The 27,500-nt window shown below is 45.6% G+C and overlaps 1 protein-coding gene across 1 annotated transcript in view; it reads left to right on the forward strand.

Annotated features, from left to right (window-relative positions):
* The window catches only part of maml3 (mastermind-like transcriptional coactivator 3), a 129,102-nt gene that overhangs the window by 60,983 nt on the left and 40,619 nt on the right, over positions 1–27,500 (forward strand). Inside the window, exons 2-3 of the mRNA XM_084045353.1 lie at positions 8,081–8,827; positions 10,839–11,813. Of these exons, the coding sequence (XP_083901479.1) occupies positions 8,081–8,827; positions 10,839–11,813 (1,722 nt within the window). The remainder of the gene's footprint in view (positions 1–8,080; positions 8,828–10,838; positions 11,814–27,500) is intronic.

Here is a 27,500-nt window from a genome sequence, read left to right on the forward strand (position 1 = left end):
CAAGATAGTTGAAGTGAAATCATTCTAGCTTCTGACCATCTCTCTCTCACTCACACACACACACACACACACACACACACACACACACACACACACACACACACACACACACACACCTCTACTTATTAAAGACCTGTTTGATTTAATTGACTAATTTCACAGTCTGGTGGTCCAGAGACTCCAGATCACACACACACACGCACGCACACACACGCGTCCGTCCGCCCACACGCATGCACGCATGCAAGGTACAAGCTGGTTACATTAGGGAAAGAAATTGAAATTTTGAGAGACATCATTGCATGTGTATGTTTGTGTGTGCATATTTGCATTGTGCTTTTGTGTGAGAGATTCAACATATGGATGATCTGTTATTTTCACAGCAGAGCCCATCATTCTTGTTCTCTGCCACGATATAGCCCTCTGGCACGGGGTGGGGGGATGGTGGGGTTCACCTGCATCATTCGCATCATTTCCCACTTATCTTACTTTTTGGGCCGTGGTGCTGATTTGATCTCATATCAATGAGATTGCTGCTTCGGTTTATCAATTGGAACATAATGTATTTTCTTGCATCCATATTCTGGGATCAGGGAACATTTGCCAAAAATAGCCGATCTATAGGTGTTGTTGAGCTGGTAGATCGGCTGTTTTGGGCGAGAGAGATTTGGTGTAGATGGAAAAAAGTGGTCCAAGTTCAGTTGTAACTCAGTTCTGTTTTTAGCGGTGCCAACCGCTCTACACTTGACTTTGTCCGTATGTCCGTCCGTCCGTCCGTATCAGCACGGGATGATGAGCACGGGATTTTACACAGCTATAACTCCAGTTTGCAACATGCCACCAAGTCCAAATATGGTATGTGGACTTAGACCACCAATAGGGACGAGCATGAATTGCTGAAGTTATCACAGCGGGGTCCAGGGACCCCCCGCGTATGTTCTGTCCGTCCGCCCGTTTAGGGCACGGGATTTAAAACAGCTATAACTCCAGGTTGAAGCCTGCCACCAAGTCCTAATTTGGTTTGTGGACTTACACCACCAATAGGGACGAGCATGAATTGCTGAAGTTATCACAGCGGGGTCCAGGGACCCCCCGCGTATGTTCTGTCCGTCCGCCTGTTTAGGGCACAGGATTTAAAACAGCTATAACTCCAGTTTGCAGCATGCCACCAAGTCCACATTTGGTATGTGGACTTACACCACAAATAGGGACGAGCATGAATTGCTGAAGTTATGAAAGCGGGGTCCAGGGACCCCCCGCGTATGTTATGTCCGTCCGCCCGTTTAGGGCACGGGATTTAAAACAGCTATAACTCCAGTTTGCAGCATGCCACCAAGTCCAAATTTGGTATGTGGACTTAGACCACCAATAGGGACGAGCATGAATTGCTGAAGCCCCGCCCCCTCTGTCTTCCCATTGGCTGGCCTTTAAACAGCCATAACTCACGTTCGCAGCATGCTACGGAGTACAAATTTTGTGCATGGACTAAAACCACCAATAGGGACAAACTGTAATTACTTAAGCCACGCCCCCTCTATCTGCCCATTGGCTGGGCTTTAAACAGCCATTATTCCAGTTTGCAGCATGCTACCAAGTACAAATTTGGTAAGTGGACTCAGACCACCAATAGGGACGAACTGAAATGAGTTACGCCCCGCCCCAAAGGCACCGCTTCCTTCACACAGGGTGTGATTTTTACTAAGAATAGAGGTTGAAGCGACTACGGGCCCTGACACACCATGTGTGGCGTGCACATGGTGGCACGGTGGTAATGTATGGATCGGTTACCCGATTCAAAATGTTGAATGGGTGGCGGAACGTGTCAATAAGACAGAATGGGGAGGGGGGAGGCGAACACTCACGTTTGCCCAGTGCAAACCTAATAATTTGGACAGCACACAGAGAGAAAGAAGGTGTGTGTGTGTGTGTGTGTGTGTGTGTGTGTGTGTGTGAAAGAGAGAGAGTGGGATGCACATACTTCACGGACACACTCACTTCTGGCAAAAGGACGTCACTATTGATCAGATCATGACACATTATTTTTTTTATTAGCTGATCTATATAGCTTCCGTACAAATGTTTTGTTCCCACATATGATCTGGGTCAGACATGAATTTTCACTCGCATTTGCCCTAGCGCAGACATCACAGCACACACAGAGAGAACCAAGTAACGAACATCATGTTTAATCCTGCCCACTGCACGGGTGTGTTCAGTAACTCAGTACGGTAGATTTATCTCCTCACGCAGGCGCAGAAAAGCCCCATGAACTCATTGTCATCTGTCTGTCATCTGTCTCTGCGGTGTGTGCAGACTGCAGAAGCCACTTTTAACACATTTTAATGCCGACGTCTCCTGATCTGATCTCCCGCCGTAGTCTTTACTAGTCGGGACAAGTGTGTTTGTTGTGTCGGGGCTTTAAACTCAATGTTTAAAGCACTGACACAACTGTATGTTGAAGAATAAATTAGGCTTAAGGTTTTGTCTGGAATTTTTAGGTGCTGCTTTTTTCCAGTTTGATTTTTGCTTCTCCTTGTTTGTCAGTAACCTATATGACCAACTACTTGGATAGTGGTTAGGGTTGATTTAGTGTGTGTGTGTGTGTGTGTGTGTGTGTGTGTGTGTGTGTGTGTGTGTGTGTGTGACCGTGTGTGTGTGTGTGTCTCCATGTGTAGCTATATCCTGCCATTATTGTCAGCACTGTCCACTGCAGTCGTAACGGGGAGAGAACCTGAGGGCAGCGAGAATTCTGCATGAGATTTAACACCACTTTAGTAGACCTAGCTAAATTGCAATAATACACTTACTTCCGTTGATACTGTAACCCTGCTGCATTTAGCTGCCTGTCAGGGGAGCCATCCTGCAGAGGGTCATTGAGTACTGAGATACTGTATGTGTATATAATACATACACGTACAGTATATACAGTACATACAGTACTAAATATATATTGCCAGGTTTCATGTGGTTAAGGAGTTATAGGATAAATGTCTGCACTCAGTCCATAAAAATTCTTCTAAGACGGTTTGAACATATTACCCAGCTCTGTAGACTCTAATCTCCTAATAGTAGTTTACTATATTAAAATGTTTTGCAAAATAATTTCTGCTGTCTTGACTGAGAGTTAGAAAAAGCAAATATGCTGCAAAATCCTGAGTGTCATATGAACTCACTTAAGAGTTCATTTGACACTAAGAACTTTGCAGTGAAATGTCAGTCTGCGCCTGTGTGTGCGTCGCAGAATGGCACAAACGTATCGACGTCGCGGCCCCTCTCTCGCACGGTGACGCACGGCTCTTGCACACAGAGATGTCGCCGAGGTGCATTTTAAATGCCGCTCACCCATAGAAAGAGAAGAGCAGGCAAGAAAACAGAAGAGGTGGAAGCAAGGAGGAAGACGAGAGGGAGAAGGCGGAGTTGTGGAGAGGGAGGAGGGAGGAGAGGATGCAGTGCATTAAGCAGCAGAGCAGCAGGTTGCTATAACAACAGCACCTTAGCGGTTCCGTCTCTCTTCCTCTGTCGTTCTCTCTCTCTCTCTCTGATCGCCCTCCCATCGTTCGCTCCCCGCTGTCATTTGGTGCGTTATGCCTCTCCATCACTCTACCAATCTTTACCTTCTCTCTCTCCCTCTCTCTGGCTCTCTCTCTCTCTCTTGCTTTCTCTCCTTCATACTCACTCTGTTCTCTTCATCTTCTAGTAGCTCCTCCACTCAGACGAAAGAGACCATCTGTCTGAGGAGCAGCTCTTCCCTCCACACAGTCTCTCTCAGGTCCCTCTCTCTCTCTCTCTCTCTCTTCCCCATCTCCTGCATTATGTGTTATTTCTCCACCTCTCCCTACCTATCTGCATTCTCTCTTCTGCTTAGACTTTTTTACCAGAATGGTTCTGTAATCATTGTCTTCTCTCTCTCAATCTCTCTCTCTCTCTCTCTCTGTCTCTGTCTCTGTCTCTGTCTCTGTCTCTGTCTCTGTCTCTATCTCTATCTCTATCTCTATCTCTATCTCTATCTCTATCTCTATCTCTCTCTCTCTCTCTCTCTCTCTCTCTCTCTCTCTCTCTCTCTCTCTCTCTCTCTCTCTCTCTCTCTCTTTTACTTTATCTCTCTCACTCTTTCTCTCTCCCTCTCAGTTCAAGGATGTTAGGCTATGTCCACACTAATGGTGTTTTAGCACCATGTCAGAAATAATCTGGGTCCAGACGAACACACTTGAAAACGCATATCACATGACCATGCACATACAGTGGGCTGCTATCCGTGCTCCATGTAGGGCTGATGATGCTGATGGACACGGGAATTTGCAGCAAATCGTTGGAATAATAATTAACCTCCTTTGCATATGTAGTATTAGTAGTAGCTTATAGAATGCAGAGTGTAACTGCACAACAGCATATTTAGCATAGACAACAAGGTCAGCAATGCCTGTAATTCGTTATCCATGTTGAATTAGTCGAGGCTGTTTGTTTTCTTCCAGAAAAGGGTCAAGTGATAGAGATGTGACAAATCAGGGAAGGACATGTCATGACTGATAAGACCCAGTCCGGAAGCAAACGTGTAGTTCTGCTAGAGCTGGACAATTCATTAAATGTCCAGGACCCCCAAAATTATATGGCCGCCGATCCCATCTCAAAATATTTTGTTCCAGGGACCCCCAGATTCGCTTTAAAACAATATAAATTCACAGATTTGCAGATATTTTCATGATTGAAAAAAATAGCAAATCTACAAGCTCGTAGCGCGGCACAAAGTGTAAAATAGTGCTTGTTAGCTCAAATCAAAAAGTTACACAGATGCGTTCCAGGTCTTAACTCATTGAGTGCCCAAAATTATTATCTATTTCTGGCCATTACAATTTTTATTTTTTTATTTTTTCAAAGTAAAAAAAAAGTGCTTAGGAAGCGAGATACAGCCTTTTTAAGTTATAAGTTAAACAAGGAGTGGATGGAGCTGCAAATCTTCAGATGATGATATCTTGGGTTAAAAAAAAACAACGTTTTTTTCTATTTTTTTCAAAAACACGTGAAACACGTTAATAGCACTCAACACCATAGCGCTAAAACACGTGAAACACGTTAATGGCACTCAATGAGTTAATGGGTTAACCGAAAATATATCGAAAACCGATATTTAGAACCAATAACCAACTTGTGTACTGTAGGTCATTGGTTCTCAAAGTGGGGTCCGCCCATAATTTTCGTTAAACTCTCAATTTCCACCCGTCCTAACTTAACGTGATCCGAGTAGTGTGTACACCAAGTGTAAACGTAGCAGAAGTTATGTGTTTTAAAACAAAAATGTATTGGTGTGGATATAGCTAGACTGTCATATTTCAACATGAGTGGGTGTGTTTATGTAAGCCTACCTGTGTGTGTGTGTGTGTGTGTGTGTGTGTGTGTGTGTGTGTGTGTGTGAGATACAGTTCACACCAGCAGGATAATTAGGGAAGGTTTTATAGGTGGGCTTTGAAAGGCAGCTCTGTTATTACCAACATGAGTCACCAACATTTAGGGAAAGCCTGTAGCACACATCACCCTGCTCCCCCTTCTCTCTCTCTCTCTCTCTCTCTCTCTCTGTCTCTCTCTCCCACACTCACACGCACAGACACACACATTCTGTAGTAGTAACCAAACTCGCATAGGCTAGAACTGAATTATTTAGATAATATTGATTGGCCACACACACGCGTGGAGACACACACACACACACACACACACACACACACACACACACACACACACACACACACACACACACACACACACACACACACACACACACACACACACACACACACACACACACACACACACACACACACACACACACACACACACACAGTAGTGTGTGTGTGTGTGTGTGTGTGTGTGTGTGTGCGCGTGTGTGTGTGTGTGTGCCAGCCGGAGTGGGTCTAGCTTAGGGTCAGAATACAATCTGAATATATTTTGTCTGCCGTTCCATCTGAATAACAAAGAGGCAACAAAGAGGCATCTATCCATGTGAAAGTGTCTTTGCTTGTGTGTGTTTTTATGTGTGTGTGTGAAGACATCTAAATATTTATTGGCCCTAAGCTTAAACCAAGTGCTGTATTATCCCCTTGACTTGCAAACGTCAATAACGTTGACAGTGTTTTGACCTGGTCACAAAGTAGAAGCAGAAGTTGCCAGTGGTAAAGCTCAATCGAATATCAACAATACATTTTATTAGTTTATCTCTTATCTTTTCTATAGTGAGACCAATAATGTACTGCATACACTGCCAAATCCTGAGTTTTAATTGAACTCGGAGTTACTTACAAATGGACGTGATATTAAGGCCTCAATATGTAAAATTGCTTAAATTGCGTGTGTTTTTAGAGACACAGCAGACAATATAATTATCTATTATCTGTGTCATAAATAATAGATAAAGCCATAGATTCTATGCCATTTTACGTTAAATCAAGCAGTTTTCTGCAATGCCTCTCTAATAGTCCCCAATCTATATTTCTCCTTCTCTGTCTCTATTCCTCTAGGTAAAAGAAATAATGTTGTGATATTTTGTCCTTGAAAATTCATGAAATGTCCCTGAAATTGGGACTACGGTTACAGCAGATTACATAAAAATAAAGAGGGGGGCGTACGCTCAATGTAGCCTGACTCCGCATCGCGGGTTCGAGTCCCGATCCCGACGGCCTTTGCTGCGTGTCACTCCACATCTCTCTCAGTTCCTGTCAAACTACTGTCCCATCAATAAAGGCATAAAAAGCCCAAAAGTAAATCTTTAAACTTTTTTTTAAATAAAGATGGAGTCTTGTTATTCCCAACATAGTAAAACAAACCTGAGTTGCAACTGGGACGCTTTTTTCCGTCTACACCAAATTTCTTCACCAAAAAGGACACAACACTGCAACGTGTTGTAGAGATGCTATGTTTGGCTAATGGATGCTGGGGTTCAAGTGGTTAAACTCTATCCTACCCTTCCTCTTTCTCTACTCTCTCACTCCCTTGTTTCTCTCTCTCTCCGTCTCCTCGTCTGTCTGCTCCGTCCTCCCTGCTCTTGGCCCCTCCCTCTCTGGTCTATGATAGTGATTACACTAAGCACAAGCACCCTGTCGTTTATCGTTTTGTACCTCGCACTCACTGTTAGGTGACTGCCTTGCTTCAGGTGGCAAGGTGCTCTCGTTGGCACACTGGGATGGATATGTGTGTGTGTGTGTGTGTGTGTGTGTGTGTGTGTGTGTGTGTGTGTGTGTGCACACTAGCAGCTACAGGCTACCATTCATTTCCAATGGAACCCCAGCGACATGATGATTCAAAGTGACGCCCAACTGCAGCTACAAAATGACCATGTGTTGTTAAACAATATCCACTCACTTTCTCTCTTCACACAATTCCTGCTTGTAATGGGGGAAGCAAATTATTTCCATCAGCCAGTCCCCTGTTCTTTTTAACCCCAGTCTATATTTTACTTTATATTTTCTTGCTCGTCAGATGCACGCACACTTGATGGTGTCAACGAGCGTGTTGATCAACATTTCAGCAGTGACTCTGCGTCAGATACACTGCGTCGCTTTGTAGCTTTGTATCTTTTGTAGCTGCCAGTGTGAGCGCAGCATGTGTGTGTGTGTGCGTGCGTGCGTGCAAGGGGGCTAAGATTGAACCTCCAGTCATCCTGTAAGCAGATGCTAATGAAACAGGATCACTAAAGAGAGAGCATGCATCTCTCCTGCCCATACCACATCTCAGAAAACCTGCATCCTCCAGGCCGCTGGCTTTAATAGACACACTGTCTTCTCATTTTGTGCGAATCTCCTTCTCAGTCCTTTGCCTCTGTGCAGATTCATGTGCATGTCTGTGCGCACAATGAGTCAACAGTCACGTGTGTACAGTGAACTGAATAGAACAATCATTTAGTCATTATTTCAGCCAAAATTGAAATCCTGGAAATTAATGTTTTGATTTCTTCTTCATGCATTGAACTTGAACTCTCACATCGTTACAATCATCAGCAATATAAACAACACGCAATGGTTAAATAATGCTCAAATGTCCCCTCTCTGTATCCCCTCCGGTTCTAATCTACTTCCTGTTTCCTCTCCTACAGCTGCAGGAGACTGTCAAGAGGAAACTGGACAGCGCACGCTCCCCCCTCAACGGCGACCAGAATGGCATCTGCGACGGGGGCAGTTACTCTCCGACCACCAAGCGGCTACGGAAGGAAGGCGCTGGCGGTTTGGACTCGCTAACCGGCCTCCCCAACAACAACAACAACAACAGTGTCCCTCCTATCTCTCCACTACACCACCAAATGGACATCAAGCCCTTATTGGGCGGGCCCAATGCTCACATCGGCAACAACACTACAAACAACAACAACAACGGCAACCACGTGGCGGGCCGGCCTTCGGACGAATTAGGCAAAAATGGCGGCAGCCATCTCCCGGACATCAAGCTGAACGGCTCGCTGGACCTGGAGGACGGGTTCAGCCTCCTCAAAGACCTAAAACAGGAGCCGCTGGACGATGGGGGCGGGATGGAGTCCTCCGACCCGCAGTCCCTGTCCAATCAGAACAAGCTGTTCTCCGACATCAACCTCAACGACCAGGAGTGGCAGGAGCTAATCGACGAGCTGGCCAACACGGTGCCCGAGGACGACATGCACGACCTCTTCAACGAGGACTTCGAGGACAAGAAAGAGGCGGAGTTCAGTCGCCCCGTAAACAATCAGACGCCGGGCCCCCAGGAAGGGTCGGGGAATACGGTGGCGCCCGGAGGTGGGGCGGGGCCGCCCGGCCTGCCTCCGCCTCAGGCTCCTCAGGGAGGCCCGCAGGTCCCCATGGGCTCACCACAGGTCAGTACCTTCGCCGTAACATCCTTAGTGTTAATTTAACTCCGATACACTCTCAGAGTGTACAAACTCTGTGTCCAAGTTGAACCACATGGACACATTTGTAAACTCCTTGAGTTACATTAAAGGCCGAATTATACTTAGCAGAAAATAGCAGATCTACAAGCTCACAATGCGTCACATCTGCAACGTATTGTTATCTTGTAGGTCTGCTATTTTTGACGCGCGACACCATTGTACGATTGAGCATAAATTACGCGTAACACTGAGGATTTGGTTGTGCTATGGCAGAAAACCGGAGCATTTGGTTGTGCTATGGCAAACAAACAAAGGATTTGGTGTGCTATGGCAGGGTTGAGGAGTGCCGTAATCTGAAGACTCTCCTCTTCAGACTCCACCTTAGCCCATAGTACTTGCCCTAGCCTTGACGGCCATGCAGTCTTATACAAAGGTTAAAATATAATTTGGCATGTTATTTAGACAGATGCTATGTTCATTTATTTACTTGGCATCCTATAGTTTATATAGTTTCAATGTACAGATTATTATAATTTTTTTAATATATATATATTATATTGCTTAGATTGATGCTAGGTTCTTGATTTACCTACAGTATGATCCTAGAATACTGAGGCATTATGCTGTCTCAATGCATTTGATGTGTTTACCTTGCTTACTGTACTGTAAGTCACTCTGGGTAAAGAGCGTCTGCTAAATGCCTAAATTGTAAATTGAAGACAACATCGCAATAGTGTTCTTATTTTCACCAGTGTACTGACAGAAGTTTTTTCCCCACAGCAAATGCTTATTTCTCATAGAAATTATGCTTGATGAAATTTACATCACTCTAAGGAGACAACCAACATGGATTTACTGTTCATATTTTGCTTAAAATGAGTGAAACCGTTATAGAAATGTACTTTATTGTTTCATTATTTAGAACAAATATCGCATACAAATCAAACTTGCATATACTAAAATATGACAAAATATGAATTTGTGTGGCTCCACAAGGGAACATACAGAATGGTGATGGCATCCGTCTAGTTAGAGCATGCTTGAAAGTCATAGCTCTAGCTGCGGATCATTATATTCTTAATATTTTGAAAAACACAAAGATCAGTTTATTTAGGCCTTGCCATGTGACAGTGATGGGTCCAATTAACTCAAAGGCAACTGTAGCTTTTCTCTCAAACAGTGTTTTAAGAAAGAAAAAGTACCTATATTCCATCTCTCCAGCTTTGAAGGATTATTATCCTCCACAACCTCTGTTAGCAACAGGCAATCTATTAGAGATAGGCTAAGGATAATATGTTCTGAAATTCTGAACATTTAACATGCTTTTTATGCTAAAAGGACAGGCAGTTTAGTATATAGGTTTTAGTCATTGCAATCACTGACTCATTTGTGAGAAGATACGCTGTTATCCAATACAAATATGGTGAAGTGACAAAAAAATTGTTCATATTGGAATTGAGAAATATTCTGTTAATGAGAGCTGGCAGAGAATGGTGTGCTGTTGTGACTAGCAAAATAAATTAGATTTTACTGTGGGTGGTTAAGAGTACAAATTGGTTTATATGCTTTTAATTAATTGTTTGGAATTATTAAGACATGTTTACTTAGCATGCATTGCAAAAAGACAGAGGAATACAAAAGACGGAGGAATTGAGAACATGGTGATAACTGCATAAGACTTGGCTAAGTGCCAACACTAAACACATACTCAATAGACGACAGACAGCAGTATTTCAGTTCATCTTTTGTTGTCGTGTCTTAACAATAAATGGCAATAAAACATGAACGCTAAGTTCAATATATATCTGCTTATGTTCAACCGTTCAGCCGAGATGTCAGGTGAGATGTTGTGCCCTGCAGGCTACGTTGTTCTGTGTTTTCTGCTTCACAAACCTTGTGGGCGATAACCAACTAATCACAACTAGGTCTCCAGTCCATTATGTGGCTTTGCGATCTGCCATAGACCTTCTATAATCCTCTCCCGTCTTCTCCTCAGGTCCGTCCGTCATCGTCTGGCCCACAGTTTGCCACCGCTGCAAACGGAACACCTCCCCAGCAGCCTTTGCAGCAGTCCCCGGCCGTCGCCATGGCGTCGGGCTCTCCGCTGCACAACTGTGTAGCTCGTTCCCCTCAGACCCCGACCCAGGCTCAGACGCAAGCCGCCACAAGGCCTGGGAACGGATTCATGGTGAACCCGGGCCCCGGGGTGGTTCAGGCAGGTACGGGGCCCGGTGGGGCTGGAGGGCCCACCGGAGGCCAGGCGGTGGGGCCGGTTACCCCTGAACTCTCTCACGCAGAGCAGCTGAAGGCCATGGCCGCACAGCAACGTGCTAAGCTAATGCAGCAGAAACAACAGCAGCAGCAGCAGCAGCAAGCGACCAACTGGTCCCCTGCAGGTGCACCAACCAGCCCCTACGGCTCCGCCGCCTTTAACCAAGACAAACCCAACAGCCCCATGATGTATCCACCACAAGCCTTTAACACACCGCAGGGCCCTCTAGTGGCTGGTATGACCCCCAATGGGCCTAAAGCCCCCATGAACAACTACCTCCCACAGAACCACAACCACATGGGCATGATGGCCCAGCAGCAGCAGCAGCAGCAACAACAACAACAGCAGCCAAATAACATGGGTCCAAACGCCCTCTCCAAACAACAGCAGCAAACAGCCGCCATGTTGTCATACAACAACACCAAACCGCTGAGTCACTTTAGTTCCGCTGTGGTCGATCACATGGGCCAGAGGATGACTCCGCCTATGGGAGGGGCCAACCAGGTCAAGAACCCCATGATGCCTCCCTACATGGGTGGAGGAGGAAGTGGGGGTCAGGGAGGAGGGCCGGGTCAAACGCAAGGGCCGATCCCAGGGCAGACGGCCCACCTGAGTGAGGAGCAGAAGAGGATGCTGCTGATGAAGCAGAAGGTGTTGAACCAGAACATGCCCTACAGTGCCATGCAACCTCACGGCCAGGTAAGGAACCAGAGCGCACACACTCCACCGCCATCTTTGACGCAGTTCGGTTGGCTGAGTCTTTTCATGTAGCTGAGTTGTTTCGTTGTTTTACTGTAGTTCACATGCAGCGGTCTCTCTTCCTGGGCTTTCCTCGTCTTCTGTTGTGGTTTGTCTATAGCTTGTGATTGGGCCTGTGGTTGAAAACCTGTGTTTCTCATGTACGTTTGTCTTCTTCTTTAAAGAGAGATGTTTTATACGCCTGTTGGGTAGTTCTTTGTTTGATCCACAGGTTGGTTTGTTGCAGAGCTTTTTCTTTGTTGAAATACTTTCACCTTGAACGAGAAGGGCTCTGTTGAAATTTCACATAGGGCTGGGTGATATGACTGAAATGAATATCGCAATAATCATATGGATATTGTTCAATATTATACATTATATAATATTATACACAATATGGCTTAACAATCAAATTGACATGGTAAAATGTGTTTCATATATATAGGTAATATTTATTGTCATATATATGATACGATTCTACTGAAAGACAATAGACGATAAGATTGCATTATCACCTGTCCTTAATGTGGGATGTGCTCTGGTGAGCTGTCCTTTCACAGTCTTTGTGAGTGTCAGTCTTTTGTGAAAGTCACAAAACATGCCCAATGGGTCAATGATGAAACATCAGTTCAGTGTTCTGTTAATATTCCCATTTTGACTCTGAGAGTGCACAGATTACATCTGTACACTCTCAGAGTTAAATGAACACATCACAGCTCATTTTACAGTAACAGTTCAGCCGAAGAGAAAGACAGAGTTTACAGAACATGGACTACTGATTCATGGAAACCTTCCAGAGGTGCAGCAAAGGTAAAATGGCGGTAGTTGCCCCAGCAACAAGCCAGGGCTGGGAATAGACATAGGAAAATGGCCTGTCTAGAGAGTATTGATGCATCTGCAACACCAGCAGCACTAGCCTCCCCTCCCTCCCTCCCCTATTCTAGACATACACACATGCATGCATGCGCGTGCGCGCGCCCGCCCGCACACACACACACACACACACACACACACACACACACACACCACACACCAAAGCTAAACGGCTTCTTAGCTCATATCCCCAATCTGTCACAGTTGACTGATGGCTGAGATTGGAGCGCTAAGCCAAGCTAGCTGCCGTCATTACCACTAGCCCACCTCGGGCAGTTTGTTTCCCTACCCTAGCGACCAGAGCCAGCCCACTCCTGTCGCTCCATTGGCCGAGCCATGTGTCAGTCCATCACCCCTTCAGGATGCTGAGCGACTGCAGTGTGCTCTACCTTTAATAAATAACAACCACCCCCAACACACACACACACACACACACACAAAACCTCACATCCTCGAGCCAATGCCCTCGTGGTCTCTTTCCTGTTGCTGCTCATTACTTCAAGGCCGGTGAATTACTGACATTAGAGTGTGTGTGCATGTATGTGTATGTACTATATGAGGCGTGTGCATGACCACCTCTCTCTTTCTCATGTCTGTCTGTCTGTCTGTCTGTCTGTCTGTCTGTCTGTCTGTCTGTCTGTCTGTCTGTCTGTCTGACCTGTCCGTCCATTTGTCCGTCCGTCTCTCTCATTCTGCCTCCTGCATGTTTATGATATGGCAACAGTTATCCCGCCCTCCTCCTCCTCCTCCTCCTCCTCCTGCTGATGCTCTGTCTCCCATCCTCTCCTCCCCTCTCATCCCTCTTTCTCTCCCTGAGCCAGAGACACTCAGCACCAATAAAGGAGCAGATTTATTAAAATGGGGCCTTTGTGGCTGCTGCCTGAAGGTGTGTGTGTGTGTGTGTGTGTGTGTGTGTGTGTGTGTGTGTGTGTGTGTGTGTGTGTGTGTGTGTGTGTGTGTGTGTGTGTGTGTGTGTGTGTGTGTGTGTGTGTGTGTGTGTGTGTGTGTGTGTGTGTGTGTGTGTGTGTGTGTGTGTGTTCGTGTGTGTGTGTGTGTGTGTGTGTGTGTGTGTTCGTGTGCTTGTGTGTGTGTGTGTGTGTTCGTGTGCTTGTGTGTTGTGTGTGTTCGTGTGCTTGTGTGTTTTAGTGAGGGAGGAGGGCGGGAGATTTATTTGAGTGAGCAGAGGAGACCTGAAGAAAGGGAAGGGGAGAGAGGAGCAGAGAGGATGTGTAGGGCAGCAAGAGAATGGCTAGAAGAAGGAAGGAGAAAACACTGGGAGATTTATTTGTAAGGGAACAAGGAACATATTAAAAGGAAAGTCAAGGACCTCTGTGAAGAGGGAGAAAACGGTGAAGAGAGAAGTGAAGGAGGAAGAGCTGAAAAGTGAGACGGTCCTTAAAGCAGCCGTTCTCAAAGCGCGGTCCGGGGACCGGACCCCAGGGTCCCTTGCGGCGGTTCCAGGGGACCCCATCAAAATCAGCATGTAGATCTGCTATTTAAAAATCTAATCTTGCAAAAAACTTGGGGAAAAAATATATTTTAACAACACAAATCTCCTTTGGGGGGTCCCTGCCACAAAATATTTTCAGTTGGAGGTCTGCGGCCAATGCATACTACTTTGGGGCTCCTCGACATGAAAAGGTTTGACGCAACAACTTTGGTCCTAAACAAGATACATGTATGTTGAAAACTACTTGCTGGATTTCCAAGGAATTTGGAGTTCACCTTCATGCTCTCCTGAGGATGGCCCCTCTAGCACCCCCATTTCCACACACGCCATCTACTGTGCAGATTGCTATGAAACTTGCTGATCACATTTATGCGCTCCGGAGAATGAACCATAACGATTTGAGTACCCGAGAGGATACTCTAGTGCTAGAGGCTAGAGGATACTCTAGCATCCCTTCATGCCAAAATGCCAGCTTTGCACACAAGATATCTCATGTAATTGATTGCATGATGCAGGACGAACCGTACTGATTTTGGTGACCCCATGGCCTCCATAACGGCACCCATCAGGACAAAGGTTTTCTCTTTCAAAGACACTTTGTAGCTTTTCATTTTATTTCACTTTAACCCATTGAGACCTGAAGCCGATTCTACACGTCTCCTAAATCCCAACAGTTTTCTAAAAAACGTATGTTTCTATATCGGTGGTGCTCAATCTTTTTCATGTCAAGACAAGGACCCCCAAAATTATATGCATTTGGCCGCGGACCCCCATCAAAATATTTTGTTCCAGGGACCCCCAGAAGCAAAGATTTTAGTAAAAAAATGTTCGCTTTAAAAATATATATATTCAGAAGATTTGCACACATTTTCACGATTTTTCAAAAATAGCAGATCTACAAGCTCGTAGCGCAGCACTCGGTGCCACGCTATGAGCTTGTATATCTGCTATTTCTGAATAGCCAAAGTGTAAAAAGATGCTTTTTAGCTCAAATCAAAAAATGACACTGTTCCAGGTCTTAATGGGTTAAAGGTTGTGCTGTTGTTTACACTATGTGTTAATCCTTCAGCATATACATATTATACCTCCCCATTCTGGCACTAGTCATTTTACTTTTCCAAGTCATTCTGCAGTCTCTGTGCTCAACAGCACCAGATGCGGCTGAACGAGAGTTACTTTAGTTACACTCTCGACGCATCAATCTTTCAGAGCTAATTTCTACAGCGTTTCTGCTTGATTGGAGCACAATGGTGAGTGACAGGAAAGCAAGAGCAGGGTGGAGGAATGACATGTAACCCAGGCCTTGTGTTTCGACAGGACGTTGCAGTAATGTGGTCCACACACAGATCACAACACTGGACAGCCAGCTAGTTTACACAGTGAGCCTTGGTTTAGTTTGTAGGTACACAGATAGGCTTGTTAGAGCAGTGCTTACCATGTGTGGTTGTCACAACCACACAACACAAATAATATTGCAATTATTATTGCAATTCTTTTTTTACTTACTACATGTATATGCTGCTCGGTGTGCAGTGCACTGCACACTTAATTTCCAAATGCAAAATTCTATACCCTAAATATATATATATTTTAATTCAACCATTCCTGGCGTTTTGTGCAAAGCATATTAGGTAAATAAATCTACAACCGATCTACAGGCGAAGACAATGCTAACTCTAGCTCTAACTGGATGTAATGGGGGAAAAAACGTTAGACATTTGAGGTGGTCAACATTAGGCAGGATGCTTGGAAATTACCGGCAAGTTTATTGATTATCGGTCGTGTAGTGTGTGTCGTGTAGTGCTCAAAAAACGTGTGTATGAGAACGAACAAAATATGTTGCTACAGTATACTCCTCCTGAGACCTTCTGGGAAATGTTTGTTTGTGTGTACGGGCACAGTGTTGCTAGCTGTGTGTTGTCTGTTTTTGCGCACATTAGCCTTTGCCTTTTTGTGTGTTTGTTCGCTCACAGGTGGTGGCAGAAGCATCTCTCTTTCTCCCTTTCTCTCTCTCCCTCTGTTCTCTCTGTTCTGTGTGTGTGTGTGTGTGTGTGTGTGTGTGTGTGTGTGTGTGTGTGTGTGTGTGTGTGTGTGTGTGTGTGTGTGTGTGTGTGTGTGTGTGTGTGTGTGTGTGTGTGTGTGTGTGTGTGTGTGTGTGTGTGTGTGTGTGTGTACAGGCTAATCCAGTTAGCAGCTGCTTAGGGAAACTTCAGCCCCGCTCCTCAAAAGCTCGTTAGTCAAGCTTTAATTGTTGCCGGCTCCCTCGCTTTGCATATCGCCATGACGCTAATTTATGCCCGTCGTCGCGGTTACCGTCTCCGCGGCAGTGGATGTCTCTGTGGAAGTAGAGGGGATCGAGTAGGGGAGCGGGTGTGTATGTGCATGCATAGAGGATGTCTGTGTGGCTTTCTGTGTGTGACAGACGATGCGGTCTCCTGTGTGTGTGTGTGTGTGTGTGTGTGTGTACTTGTACTACAATACTTGTGAGGGCCATTTTCCTGGTCCTCACAAGAGAAATGGTAGGATAAGATTCAGGTTGGGTTTAGGGATTTAGACATTTAGAAGTTAGGTTTAGGGGGTTGGGTTAGAGTTTCCACTATTTTATACTTAGTTGTGCAGCGATGTCACACACCGAAAAATAGCCGATGTACAAGCTCACGGAATGGCTATTTTCAATGTCGTCCCTAAAATATTGAGGTCCTCGCAAGTATAGTAATACAAACGTGTGTGTGAGACTCTGTGACTAAAAATGTGTGACGGATGTGGTTTGTTGCACAAGCTCGTGTACCTACGTCTTTGTGAAGCTAGCAGCGCGGGGGCGGGTCTCTGGGGTTATCCTGAGTGATGATTGGAGGAGCTTAGATTGACAGGAGTGGAGATGGGCCTTGGAGGGTCGCCGTTGTCACTCTGATAAATTGGAGCGGGAAGTTTGACATTGTGTGTGTGTGTGTGTGTGTGTGTGTGTGTGTGTGTGTGTGTGTGTGTGTGTGTGTGTGTGTGTGTGTGTGTGTGTGTGTGTGTGTGTGTGTGTGTGTGTGTGTGTGTGTGTGTGCGAGTGCGTGTGCATGTCTATGGAGTCATACAATGACTGCAGAAAGGAACGGCGTCAGTGCTAATAGCCCTATGAGTCACAACACCAGAACCTCATAGACACACACACACACACACACACACACACACACACACACACACACACACACACCCACCCACGCACACACAATCAACAAACAGGCTCTCCAAACACCCATGCCCCCCCCCCCACCCACACACACACACACACACACACACACCCGCGCACAGAGCACCCTGACCTCCTATGCAAGGTTTCAGGGGTTGGCAGACTTAAGTTAAACACACGTAAACACATAAACGCGTGCGTGCACACACACACACACACACACACACACACAGAGAGCAATTTCTCTGAGGGTGTCTCACACATGCTGCTTTGACTAAAGAACACACAGAGAAAGAGATGAAGAGAGAGAACAGACTGAGAGAGAAATAAGATTGCTTGTTCACTGGCTGTGCTTCTACCCCCCCCCTCTCTCTCCTCTCTCTCTCTCTCTCTCTCTCTCTCTCTCTCTCTCTCTCTCCCCTCTCTCTCTCCCCGCTCTCTCTCACTCTCTCTCACTCTCTATCCCCCCGAGCAGGAGATATTACTTTCCCTCCTGCTCACCCTCCCCCCTCGGTCTCTCACAAAACTCTCTCCCTCCCTCTCCCTCTCTCTCTCTTTCTCTCTCTCTCTCTCTCCCTCTCTCCATCTCCGTCCCTCTCTGCCAGGCACACGTGTCAGGGCTTGAGATGAGCTGCTCTCAGATCTGTAGAAAGGGAGGGAGGGATAAGGGAAGTGGTGGGAGGGCAGGGAAAGGCTGCTCTGTTGCTTCCTCTGTCTCTTTCCGTCTCTCTGTGTCTCTCTGTCTCTCTCTCATATGTCATTGTGGGCATCCCTCTGCTGCCCTGCGACCCTTTAAAACACCAGACTAGCATCTCTCTCCCCACATACTGTCTTTTATTGTTACATCGGTTCTGCCTCTCTTCCCCTCTCCTTTATTCCCCTCTCCTCTCCTCTGCTTATATCACATCATCAACTCTCTCCATCCTTCCATTCCGCAATGGAATACCCCCTCCTTCTCTTTTTCTCCTCTCCTCTCCTCCTCTTCTCCTCCCCATCTCCCGCCTCCCTGTCTCCTTAACCACTCAGCCTCCCCTGTGCTTAGTGGAAGCTGTTAGCGCTGAGCCTCACTCCACTACACCCGATCAATACGCCTGTGTGTTGTGTACGCGCTGGTGTGTGAAGCCCGACTTACACTTAGCCACACAGTGGTGGCGCGCAAGCGCCGGAAGCAGCCGATCTACAAGCTCACAGCACGCTATGTGCACTTAGAGATCGGTTATTTCCGGCGTGTGACATCCCGCTCGCGACTAAGCGTAACTTGCGGCTTGATGTGCACGTACGTACGTGCGCATCGCGTGTGTCCGCTTGCTTGCTTGAGCAAGCGCCGGCAGCAGTGGGAGGGAAAGCGATTCCCAGGGTCCCAGCCCTGCGCACACACACCCCCCCAAACTGTTTGGTTCGCTCTGGCAGAGCCAGGCAAAACACACTGAGACAGACCATCTCCACCCATTCAACACACCCTGAGGGTGTGAATGCAGGGTCGGACAGAAAATATCAATACGCCAGCTGAACGCACCAACAGGCTGCTGCTGCTGCCGCCTCAGAACACATGCAGCATGTCACTGGATGGATGCATGCATGCAATGCTTTGAAGAATGCTTACTTTCCTAGTTGAGTTCGGTCAAAAAGCTACCGATGAATGTGTATTTCTTTATGGTATCTATCTCCCTCTCCTGTCTCTCTGAACCTGCCAGGCATGCTGAACGTTAAAAAAAACGTTGTTTTTTTTTGTGTGTGTGTGTGTGTGTGTGTGTGTGTGTGTGTGTGTGTGTATGGAGGGGCTGATCATTCTTATGCTGTGTCTGTGGGCCAGAGGCAGAGAGATGCAGTCAGAAGCCTGCATACTAAACGGACTGCTGTCACCTCGCCAGACACACACACACACACACACACACACACACACACACACACACACACACACACACACACACACACACACACACACACACACACACACACACACACATACACACATAAACACATAAACACATGCTTGGTTGCTCGGTCTCATATACGACAGTTGTCCTGCAGACACACACACATGCACACAGACTCACACGCTCCTCATGCCAGCACAAACTTTGGCCGCCTCACTTGGCTGCCGGTTGCCATAGTAACCGTAGCTCACAGTACCTTGCAGCCCAAATCAATGGCAGTTCCAAGACGAGGGTTGACTGGTGTGTGTGTGTGTGTGTGTGTGTATGTGTGTGTACGTGTGTGTCTGTGTCTGTGTGTACCCGAGCCTGAAACAAGACATGCTTAGAGGGACAGAGATGCTTGGGAAGATGGCGAGAGAACATGATGTTGTGTGGGGTCAGTGTTTCCATGTGGGTAAATGGTGTGTTTGTGTGTTACTTAATAATCATCACCTCTCCTTGGCAGTCATGGCTGTAATGTGTGGCTACATGTGCACACGCACGTGTACGCACACACGTACACGAGGGATGACACAGATGTGACCCCGCCCTTGTCCCTAAAACTCCCCCTTTCTTCCCCATCTGCTCAGTATGATCCTCACACACACACACACACACACACACACACACACACACACACACACACACACACACACACACACACACACACACACACACAGACACACTACCACAACTCACTGTTACGCCAGTCTCTAGGAGGTAAATATTCAGGCAGAGAGACACACAAAACAACAACCAGTCTGTACACACACACACACACACACACACACACACACACACACACACACACACACACACACACACACACACACACACACACACACACACACACACACACACACACACACACACACACACACACACACACACACACACTGCGCTGTGTTCCACGCTGTCCCACACACATCTATTGCTCTTGTCACTCCCTGTCACTCATGTGTGGGCTGAAAAAAGGAAGGAGAGAATGCAGAGAGAGGGAGGGAGAGATGGAGAGGGAAAAGGCAGACGGAAGGGGGGGGGGGGGACGTGTGGTAAGGCTCTTTGAGGATTAGGTTGAGAATTTTGACTCTTTCTTGCGCGGGGAATCGACTCCTCGGAGCAATTTACCTCAAACGGCTCCGACACAGCTAATCCTTTCTTAAAGGAGCATAATCCAACAGCCATGTACCTGATACAGAGCGAGAGTGAGTGAGAGAGAGAGAGCGCGCGCGAGAGAGAGGAGAGAGCGGTTGGGGAAAGAGAGGGGCAGAGAGATTTATAGATTTATAGATTTAATATTTTGTACAGCACTATTGTTTCCGCTCATGCCAATAAAACTGAAACTAGGAACTGAAATGAGAGAGAGAGAGAGGATGGAGAGCATGGAGAGATTTGGATGGTAAAGCTGAATGTACGTATAACTGAAGTGAACGAGAAGCCGGCTGAAACCGAACTGCAGTTGAACCCGGCGCCGCATACAAACGTGTCTGTAGTCCCACTGCAGCTGCTCCTGTAAGGTCCACACCGGTGGGGCGAGTGCACGTCATAGGACCATGCTGGAAGCAAGACATTGACAGAGAGAGAAACGAATTGTAAAACAGGACCTGGAAGGAAGTCAATTGGAGGAGATGGTCCTAGGCGACTTAAAACTAGTAGCGGAGGAAATATCATTTGATATTTCATTTTATAACATATTTGCCCTGTCTGACGGGAGACCAAGAGGGTGATAAGCCATATCAGCCCTAGTTATCCATATCAGATCACTATTATCAGCTCTAGGTCTGATGGAGCTAGCTAACCAATCAGTGCAAGGTAATAAATAAGGTTATGGTTATGGTCATAGACAGACATATCGCCTGGTGTTCGTTGTCCTCAAGACTAGATCATAATGATACTCCCACAGTGAGGTGGCATGGGTGATAATTGACAGTATATTTATCACGTTCCCAGACTTTATTTGCCCTGGGTGAGGGGAGTGATAATTTAAAAGATACAGCAGTAGCCGACCAATCGGCACAAAGCGCCATAGCACTCTGAACTGTTGTCACCGTGAGCGACCTCACTGTGGAAGCAACGACGCGGCATGTCAATCCAGCTCTTTTACGGTTGCTACGGCTTGGACTGATACTCCGTCCCTCGGCTGGATAACCTTGGGTACTAATGACGAATGCCCGGGTGATAATGTATATTTGAAATTACAGTCGGAGGCCTAGCTAGGGAGTGTGACATGTATATGTATGTAATATCAGTTCTCGATCCCCCACAAATTGTATCAGTAAAAGCGTTGTGCATATCATCAACTAGCCAAAATGTGTTCTTGTGTAGTATAGACAAAGCTGCCTTAAGTGTTTTGATAAACGGGGCAGAGATTTGAAGAAAGAAAGAGTTTCTGTACACATTCATAATTTGTTGAATGAAAATGTCCCAAAGCCATATAAAAAAACATGTATAGAGAAAGATTTTACTCAGTCATCACACCAGAGTAGACCATAAGAGGGACTGAAGGGAAAAATATCATGGCTTGCATATTTTTGGGAGAGAGAGGGACAGACATGTCCATGGATAATAACACAGACAAGGGAAAGGTCACGTCTTTCCAGACACACACGTCTGTAGCGCACACGCGCACGCACGCACGCACGCACGCACGCACAATGGAAGATGTTCATGCCCTGGCTGCGGACTCGGATACAGAGTGTATTATTAACTACTTAAACCCTCTATACTCAGTAAAACAAACCTGATCTACAACTGTACTTGGTACGCTCTTTTTTGTCACTCACACACAACCTCTTCTCCGAAAATGCCTGATCTACAAGCTCACCATGCTTTGCGTTACGGCGCGTTGTGAGCTTGTAGATCTGCTATTTTTGGCTTAGGTTCCCCTAGAATACGGATGCTGAGGTTCAAGTGGTTAACCTATATAGAGTACAGACACTGTAAGAAAGAGAAGAGGGAAACCAGCTCAAGAGGAGAGGAAGGAGACATGGGGAGCGAGGGATGAGCTTGTGATTGAGGAGGAGGAGCGCTATGGTCTCTCATTAGAGCTCTGAGATGGGATGGTACACGGACCCATGGGCACCGCCACACACACACACACACGCGTAGGCACAGATCACACTTCAGTACACACACTTGAATCTCTTTTCCTCCCCTATTCTTTTCCTTCTCTCTCTATCATTGGCACAGCATGTCGCTACAGTACATCTCCTCTACTTTCCCTGCGCCATCCTTCTGCCCTCTTCAACTTTCACTCCCTGTCGCTCTCTCCCTCTACCTGTCTTTCTCACTCTATCCTCAGCGCTCTCTTGCTCCGTGCTATTTTTTTTGCCATCTCTCACTCACTATCTTTGTCTGTCTTTAGTTTTCTCTCCTTTCCTCTTTCTTATACGCTGTGCTATTTTCTCCTTCCCCTCCTTCCTTGTCCTCACTCTAGTCTATTCTCTCTATTTCCCCCCCCCCCTCTCCTGCATCTCTTCCCTCTGTCTCTCAGTTTTCTCTCTTCATCTTTAAACCATTCCTCTCGTTCTCCCTCCCTCTTTGCCCCCTCAATCTTTTGCCCCCTTCCAAGCCCCTCCCCTCCTCTGTGCAGTGTTTCAAAGAAAAATGAAGCCAAACAATCCTGAGCCCCAAGTAGGTGATTGATGGCTGCGCAAAGTTCCCCGTCTCCATTTCTTTTCTCTGTCTCTCTCTTTATTCCCTCCCTCCCTCGCTCCCTCTCCTCCTGCCCACCGGCACAGTGGTGGTAGCTAGTTACATCTCTCTCTGTCGCACGCATGCACGCACGCACAAACATCACCCACTCACTCACTCACTCACTCACTCACTCATAGAAAACTGATCCTGGTCTGGATATCAGGCATAATAAAATCAGGAATGTTAATTTCACTTTTAAAAATGGACCCGTAAGGGCTTTTTTTAATTGCGTGCGGGTCCAGCTTTACTGTGTGGATATGTGCTGATAATGTATGTTTGTTTTCTACAAAAAGCCCTCTAACCAAAGTAATAAATGAACACCATCCACCACCCTCTACCATACGTCTGGATGTTATGTTTGACTACCAGCCATCTTTGTTACATTACCATTACCAAGCATCATGAAGGTCATGTTCCTCTCTGGCTGGTAAAACGGTACGAGTGTCAGTGATTTGTGGAATTTAGCCTGTTGGCAGAAATGTGTAGTCCTGGGGCGCAGCGGTAGTAGACCGGGTAATGTCAGTCACTAAAGCGCCATCAATGTTGCCAGTTTTTGCAAAAAAAATAAGCAACCAGGTCTATGAACACGAGCCCAAAATAAGCGACTATACCACATGAACTCTTCAAACCTATATACGTTGGCTATTTGAAATCGTGAATCGCGATGCGATTGTGGGGGGGGGGGTCTGTGGACAAATACACATGAATTTGGGGGGAACCACTGGTTTAAACAATAATCAATTAATTTGGAAGCAAGCCCATAATAAGCAACTACACTTTAATAACTAGCCCAAAAAAATGCAACCCGCAACTACCAATATTTACAAGCAACTTTACAGAAAAACAAGCCCAAACTCGCTTATAGTAAGCAGACCTGGCAACACTGAGCGCGATACATACTCCTTCCAATGTCGGAAAAACATCCCAGTTTGGAAAGGCTTCCCGAACTATAGTTCAGTGAGTCGGGACATCTGTAGGTGCACGGGTTCCGAGAAAAAGATCTGGGACTGACGTCAATTTGTAGTATATCACGTCCTTTCCAAAGAAAAGTTCAGTCGTCGTATTGTGTATGCAGCGTATTGTGCTTTAGTCCACAGTTTGATTCTGGTTGGAGACCTGGGTGGCTTGTTCACCCCCTCTCTGTTCTTATAGCTTCCTGTCTCTACATGTTTCTGTATAAAATAAAGCAAAACTGCCCCAAAGATAATCTTTGAAGATTAAACAAATAAGTTGGGTTTCCTGACCTGTACGTGGAGCTCGGCAATATATCGATATTGTGATATGAGACTACAACGTTTGGGATTTTGGATATTGTAATTGTAATATCATGATATGTTGACAAGTGTTGTCTATTCCTGTTTTTTGTTACTTACACACTATTTTATACTTGTATAAAAATATAGCTAAAAGAGCAGATATACAAGCTATCACAACGCGCTTTGTGAGCTTGCAGATCGACAAGCTTGTTAAGTATCTTATCGTAGTACTTGATTTTGTCCATATCGCCCAGCCCTCCCTGTGTGTGCTAAATCAACTTCAGGTTTGTTGTCACATCACAAGTTTACAGTTGTAAATGATTGGGTGAAATTATCTTCCGTACAAGCTTCAATGATTTGCAGTTACAACATATAGTCAAAAGAATAGAAAAAGAAACACAGGACAAAATCTGATAACAGGACAACAATATAAAATTTACATAAGGTGTACTGTGTGTCAAAAAAAAAAGAAGAAATAAAAACTAGGCAATATATCACAGTCTGCTTGTGGAAATGAGAACATCACTTAGCAGCAGATATACAGGTATATATATATATAGCAGCAGATATAGAATATCACCGTCTCTTGTGCAAGTGAGAGACAATGTGAGTGTGTATACTGTACATAAGTGATATTGCTAGTGCAGCCGCTAGTGCAGCCGCACTTCATAATCATCACCACTCACCAAACCCTTTAACTTTAGATTATGTTTAATCACGACTCAGGATCCGAGTAGTTATCTTCTCAGTTTCCTCTTAGCCACCCTGTCCTTGATGTTTAGAGAGGTACTTTTAAAGCAAAATTTGTGTCCATTGTTTGGTTTTGAAGTGGCTGAAACTGTTTGCCTGCACACCACTCGAACCAATTTAGAAATCAAAGTCAGTAAAGTGGGCCTAAATTTAGGATTGCAAACATTACAACAAGTTTATAATTTCACTTGACTTTAAGTATTAATGAAGACGATGTCCTTCCTGACGATGAAGAAATTAAAACATTCACAGTGAGTTCAAAAACTCAGTAGTTAATATTTTGGCATTATTACCTCTATTTCCTGTCTTCCTACTGTCCTGTGTGAATAAAAAAAATAAAAAATAACACATAATTTAAACTAAATAAATAAAATATAGAGGAAGGTGTAATATTGAATGGGCTTATTTTATACATCAGAGGCTTGCCTACATACCGGTGACTGTACTTAGGATTGATACATCAAACACTGTTGCTCTCTCTCTCTCTCTCTCTCTCTCTCTCTCTCTCTCTCTCTCTCTCTCTCTCTCTCTCTCACACTTATATATTCAGTCTGTCCCTGTTTGCCGCTGTGCGTTTTTATGTGCATGTAGCATGTGTACTGTATGTGTATGTGAAACTATTGCTGGTCCATCTATCACCCTCAGAAGACAGCTGCAGTGGAGGCAGGTGGTGTTATCAGGCACTGCACAGGACACCTATCTGGGGCCCTATTGTCTCATGCACCACGATAAGACACTGAGGGAGAGAGAGAGACAGAGAGAGAGAGAGAATGTGTACACATCAATGTTTGATTTGTAGCAATCCTGGGTGAGGTAACTTGGGTTCAAAACGACACAGAATATTTCCTTGTGGAGGTGAAAAGGTTTTTACAAGCTTGTAGATCGGCTATTTTCTCTGAATGTTCACTTATTTTCGCTGAATGGTCACCTATTATGACATGCCGAGAATACAGGGACGCTACTAGGGTCAACGTAGTTAACGCAACAATGCATTAAAAAAGCATCGAAGATGTAACATATTTACTGTTAAATACTAAATCTGTTCAATCAGCTCTTTGTTTGAGGCTTTGGCAAATGTTGTGCATGTGAACATTTTACATGTTTCTAGATGTAGTCGGTCAGTACTGCTGGAAAGTGTGTGTGTGTGTGTGTGTGTGTGTGTGTGTGTGTGTGTGTGTGTGTGTGTGTGTGTGTGTGTGTGTGTGTGTGTGTGTGTGTGTGTGTGTGTGTGTGTGACTAGACCATGTCATGGTAAATGCATGGACCCCTGTCAAAAAAGTAGATGAAGATAAGTGTGTGTGTCTGTGTTTCTGTTTGCCTCCACCCTCCATTGCCCCACAGTGTTATATCATTATTTCGCAAGCTTCCTGGTTTCCCCCTCCAAACATACAAACAAAGACACACTACACACGCACGCACACGCACTGTACGCACATAAAGATACTCACATAATACTAACAGGAACGAGGCACACTCACAATTATTCTGGGAGGAACACCCGCGCGCGCGCACACACACCCGCGCGCGCACACACACACACACACACACACACACACACACACACACACACACACACACACACACACACACACACACACACACACACACACACACACACACACTGCAGTGAAACAGCTCCAGTGAGCCAAAGATAATTCACTTTACACTCAGAGTTTCAATTTGGGCGCCCTCAGCCCTAGCCTCTCGCATGCTTGATGTCATTGTGCTGCCCTGTGCCAGTGGCAAAATCCCATTGCTCTGTGTAGATGTGTGTATTTGTAAAAGTAAATACATAAAGGTAAATATCATATTCTGTTTTACGCACATTTCTTCCTGTTCATTTTTCCATCTGGTTTTGAGTGTCTTGTGTTCGTCTTGACCATGACCCTTCCATAGACAAGCCTGTGTCCTTAATCACATGAACCTTATATAGCCTCCCTATTCCGGGGTCAACATTCAAATCTTTGCCTCCGGGTGGGTCTCTGGAACAAAATCTTTTGAGATGGGGGAGGTCCGCGATTACATATCATTTTGGGGGTCCTTGACATGGAAAAATTGGATCACCACTGCATATACTGTAGCAACATACTGTTAGGATTTAGAAAACATTTTTAGATATGTATTTGGCCGCGGACCCCCATCTCAAAATGTTTTGTTCCAGTGACCCCCCAGAAGCAAAGATTTGAGTTACAAATGTTCGCTTAAAAAAAAATGTATATTCAAAGATTTGCACACATTTTCAAAAATAGCAGATCTACAAGCTCACAGCGCGGCACGGAGTGCCAAAGAAGCTGAAGATGCCAAACTAATCTAAAATGAACAGCGTTCCCGGACTGAATGGGTTAATAAGACATGGTTTGATAAACTCAGGAGTGTTACTTTAACCCTGAAAGTACAAAAACGGTGCCTTATCCCACGGACACATCATATCATTCAGTCTTGGCCAGTTTAGCCTCCAACAGGGCAGGGGGTGTTTGTGGGCCTGTTGCCTGCAGCTTTAAGTATGTGTTGTGTGTTACTGCTGCCCCC

The sequence above is a fragment of the Gymnoscopelus microlampas genome, assembly GCF_963454915.1.
Source record: "Gymnoscopelus microlampas genome assembly, chromosome: 2".
NCBI classification, from domain to species: Eukaryota; Metazoa; Chordata; class Actinopteri; order Myctophiformes; family Myctophidae; genus Gymnoscopelus; species Gymnoscopelus microlampas.